The 4,515-nt window shown below is 66.9% G+C and overlaps 1 protein-coding gene across 1 annotated transcript in view; it reads left to right on the top strand.

Annotated features, from left to right (window-relative positions):
• Positions 1-4,515, top strand: part of CROCC2 (ciliary rootlet coiled-coil, rootletin family member 2) — a 65,803-nt gene that overhangs the window by 7,082 nt on the left and 54,206 nt on the right. The window contains 4 exon segments of the mRNA XM_024760494.1: positions 253-398; positions 1,141-1,291; positions 2,217-2,344; positions 4,304-4,410. Of these exon segments, the coding sequence (XP_024616262.1) occupies positions 253-398; positions 1,141-1,291; positions 2,217-2,344; positions 4,304-4,410 (532 nt within the window).

Below are 4,515 nucleotides of genomic sequence, written 5' to 3'. Positions count from 1 at the left end.
CTTCGGGGGTGACGGGAGGACCCTGGTTTGTCGCCCTAGAGAGTCACTGGAGGGGACATCCATCTCCAGTTCCCCCTGGGAAGCGTCTGGTTACCCTCTACTATTTCACTCACTGCCTCACAACTCATATCGCAAACGCAGCAGGGCCGGTGGGCAGCTATGGACTGTCCTGAGTGCTGGGCCATCCTGCCTCGCTGCCCTCTCATGTCCAGATGTTCATGCTGGTTTAGAAGTGGCTGCCTCGGCCTGCAGCGTTCACAAGTTCCCCCACGGTCAGCACCACAATAGACCTGGTGACAAAGGCCCTCCCCCGGCTGTGCCATCATCGTGGAGCCAAGAATGCCCAGGGCCGAGGCAAAGTGCCAACTGGAGCCCAAGACCCCAAGACCAGTCTCTGGGTACCCAAGACCCAGGGTCTCCTACCCACGTCTGGGGCTATTTGGACCTCTGCCACAGACGGTCAGCTGTTCTAGGCGGCTAGGAAGGAGGGCCGTCCCCACGATCCACCCACTGCCCCTCCCTCGGCTCCCACCCTGCCCTGGCCCAGGGCCTACGCGTGCCCCTCCAGCTGCCCCTCCCAGTGGACGGGGAGGCCCCACATGGCTGGCCTTGTCCTAAAGGGGGGTGTGTGGGTGGACCTTCTACCAGTTGTCCCTCTGCTGTTGTCAGCCCCTACTGTCGTGGGGCTCTGGGCCTGCTGGGTGGGGTTCAGACCCCTCCCTGCCAACCCCACTGTGAAAACTGGGAGGCTGCCTGCTCCAGGAGGGCCAGAGGCAGGAGCCTGCCTCCCAGCGTCCCCGGAGAGGTCCACCACGACGGTCAGTGCAGCCCCCGCAGAGGCGGAGCAGCGCTGAAGGGTGGGACGAGGTGGTGCCCTAGGCTCGGAGCTCTCCGGACCAGCTCTTCTTTCCTCACCTGTGCTCAGAGCAGCGCCAGGATGGGCAGGGTGCCCTCCCACCTTGAAAGGTGGGGAAACCAAGGCACAGGCCTTGGTGACCTCGCCCAGTCCTCTCCAGCGCACTTTGCCACCGTATGGGAGCCCCGTGGCAGCGCCCACTAACTCCAGTGGGTTCACGTGGGGCTGTGGCAGCTGTCCGGGGACCTGCCAGCCCTAGTCATCTCCGAGCGCGTGTTTTTCAGAGGCTGGAGGACACCGTCCTGAGCCCCATGGCCAGCAGAGAAGACCGGGCGCTGACCGTGCATGGGGGAGGCTGGCGGGCCTCACCCATCCCCGTGCCTGCCCGCATCCGTGAGATTGTGGCTGGCAGCCTGGGCGAGGAGCCGCCCCAAGGTGAGGGGGGCCACCAGGGGGGCTGCAGAGCCGTCAGTCAGAGTCCAGCTTCAGGGAGCCAAGCCCCTCACTGTCCCCTGACCGGGCCGGCCCCTCCCGGCCCATCATCCTCCCCTGTGCTAGGGCGAGGACCACACCTTCCCACGGCATCGTCCCCGGGCGTCAGAAGCCCATCCCCACGGCGCGCTCACCACTAGGCCACAGGGACCATGCCCACCTAGCCCTGTGTTGGTTTGTCACACATTTGTGCCCACCAGTCTTGATTTAATGTATGTTCACTTTTCATTAGATGATGAAATCCTAAAGGTTGACACTCAGGAAGCGTGAATGCTAAGCAGCCCCTCCCCCCAAGAGCTCTGCTCCCCCAGCCCCCGGGCCCCCTCGCGGTGCGCTCTCACTGTCTGTCACGGCTGCGTGCACGGCTGGGTCCCTGCACCGAGGCCACCCAGCCAGTAGGGCAGCCTGGCCCCAGAGTGTGCCCCGACCCCCTCGTGCGGGGGTCCCGAGACCCCTTTCTGAAATAAGGGGCTCTCCAGCCCCCTAGAGGAACTGGGGACCTCACTGCATGTGTTAAGGAAAAAGAAAGCCCACTGTGTGGTTAGAACAGCAACTTACTACTTGGGGGTGAGATCTGGTTACCCTGAGTCAGCAGTTCTCACTGCCTGACGGGGGTGTGGGATCCCCAGCGTCCAGGCCACCCCGCACACTCCACTGTAACTGGTTTGGGGCTCGCACTGGGCGTGGGTCTGTACCGGGCTGAAACGTGATGCCCACGACAGGAGAGGAAGGGAGGCCCGCCGCTGAGGTGCGGCCCCAGATCGGGGTCCCCGGGGTCAGCCCTGGCAGATCGGCAGACCGGCGGTGGGACAGGGAGCCGGGCTGGGGGCTGGCCTGGCCACAGGCTGACCTGCTGCTGCGCCTGCAGCGCTGCGGGAGCCGCCGGCCGCCTCGGCCCACGCGCAGGAGGAGCTGTCCCGGCTGGAGGAGCTGCTGGCCCAGGCGGGGGCCGAGCGGGATGAGCTGGCCGGCAGGTACCACGCAGTCAGCGAGCGGGTGAGCGTGCAGGGACGCGTGGCAGCTGGGCCCGGGGTGACCGGTGGATCCGTCAGCGCGTCTCAGGACGTGGAATGACAGTGGTCAGCCATGGCACGGCCGGACCCTGGGCGGTGGCTAGAGAAGCTGAGGCTGGAGGGGACCGGTGAGAGCGGGACAGGTGCCCGGGGCTCCCCGGCCCCGGGGTCCCCCAGGACTCCCCCCCAGCTTAAGCACTGACTTGTGCCCCACCTGCCAGAAGCCCTGGGGCGGCTGGGGCATTCCTGACCCCTGGCCCCGCCCCCGCCCCCACCCCCGACGGCCGCGGGCAGACGGAGCCCCTGGGCCTCTGTCCTCAGTGCCCTGGGCAGCGCGGGGCCCTCCAGGGTGACTGGCTGCGGCAAGAGGCCATTTGCTCACGACCAGCGGGGCTGGGAGGGCCTCCTGGTGGACAGATGGGAAAACCGAGGCAGAAAGGTGACGAAACTTGCTAGGCCAGAGCCTCTGTCCCATGTCTGCCACTGTAAGACATGATGGCCTCTGACGCAGGACTGGGCTGGGGTGCCCGGCCCACAGGGTGGCACACTGGGAGCCCCTGTGTCCAGAGTCGCCCTGGTCTACGTGGCAGGGCAGATGACTCCACTTTCCAGATGAGAAAACTGAGGCTCAGAGCTAGTCCGAGTTGTCCAGGGCCACACGGCCATTGCTGGGACTGAGACCTGACTCAGGTCTTTCTCCGGCATGACCAGTGACCAGTGCCGAACGCCCGAGGGCCCTGGGTCAGCCTCGTCTCCTCGAGGGTTCCGAGGGCTTCCTGGGATAGGCGGCGTCACCAGCCCCACAGAGGGAGGGGCTCCCTGCCCCCACCCCGAACTGTCACACCTGTTCTCATCACCAGCCCCACCCCCGGGCAGGACTGGGAAGGCCCTCCTCATCCCCAGTGGGCACGATGTCTCCCACCCACCCTGGGCCCTGCGCAGGCGGGGGCGGGGCGGGGATCTTCCTAGCACAGGGTGGGGAGATGTTGGGAACTAGAGGCCCTATGGGAATAGAAGCCGCAGAAATCCTGCGGCCGATTAGGAAACCTCGTGAGTCAGTGAGCTCACAGGCGTGTGCCCGCTCCGGCAGGCGGCTCAGCACCCCTTGTGAGGGCCACAGAGGGGCCCAGCCTCCCCAGGTTCCCCCAAGCAGATGGGCGGGGCGGATGGTGGTAGCAGGGGGCCGCGTGACTGTTCCGTGGGCGCCTCCATCCCGGCTAGACTCCCAGCCCCCGCGCAGGCCCCTCGGCTCGGCTGGACCCCCGGCCCCTCCTCTCCAATCCCACTGGTAGCTGCGGGGGCCACTCACCTCCCTGTACTCAGGCCCCATGTCGTGCCACAAGGGTGCCCTTCAGCTCTCCTGACATACCTGCCTCAGCCCCCCGCCAGCCGGCCTCCTCGGGTCGGGGCCCCCAGCACTGCCTTTTCCCCTCAGAGCCCCGGGTCCCCATCTGCTCAGGCTCCAGCAGGCTCAGGGGCCGCCTGGCCCAATTTGGGGGGCTCCCCTCCCTGCAAGGCCCACTTACTGGGGGTGTGGTACCCACCCACCCGCTGGATGAGGGGCTGGGAGCAGACGGAGGGTCGAGCACAGGCAGGAGGGCAGCTGCAGGGGCGGGACCCCAAGCTCACTCACTCCCATGGGGGTGACCCCAGGCCTGCTCTGCATCTCGGCCGTCCTATCCCTTATGTGGCCGGACCAGAGAGCCTGGCCCCCCACTCCGCCAGCCGTGGGCACATGGCACAGGACCATGGCACGGATGGCTGCCCGCCTGACCCGTCTTAGCAGACCCAGCTTGACCCCAGCTCGACCCCAGCCCTTATCCCAGCCTGGCCCCGCCCCAACTAGGGACCCAAGGGGAGCCCTCTCAGCCGTCCCTGCCAAAGCTGCCCAGCCCGCTGGGCTTGGAAATGTCCAGCCAGGTGGGTTAATGCCCCTCTCCAGCCGCAGGCCCAGCTGGAGGCCACCGAGGCTCGGCTGCAGAGGTCAGAGCAGAAGCACAGCGTCGACCTGGAGGAAGCCCTCGGCCAGCTAGAGGCTGCCGAGCAGAGGTGAGGCCAGGCAGGCAGGGCAGTGGGGCAGCAGGGAGCTCGGCCGTCACTGCAGACGCCACTGTGCTGCGGGGCTGTTGGCACCTCTTCCCAGGTGACTCCAGG

Source organism: Neophocaena asiaeorientalis, unplaced genomic scaffold (genome assembly GCF_003031525.2).
Source record: "Neophocaena asiaeorientalis asiaeorientalis breed wild unplaced genomic scaffold, Neophocaena_asiaeorientalis_V1.1 scaffold185, whole genome shotgun sequence".
NCBI lineage: Eukaryota > Metazoa > Chordata > Mammalia > Artiodactyla > Phocoenidae > Neophocaena > Neophocaena asiaeorientalis.
The sequence above is the reverse complement of the archived record's forward strand: the minus strand, read 5'-3'. Positions and strand labels throughout refer to the sequence as shown.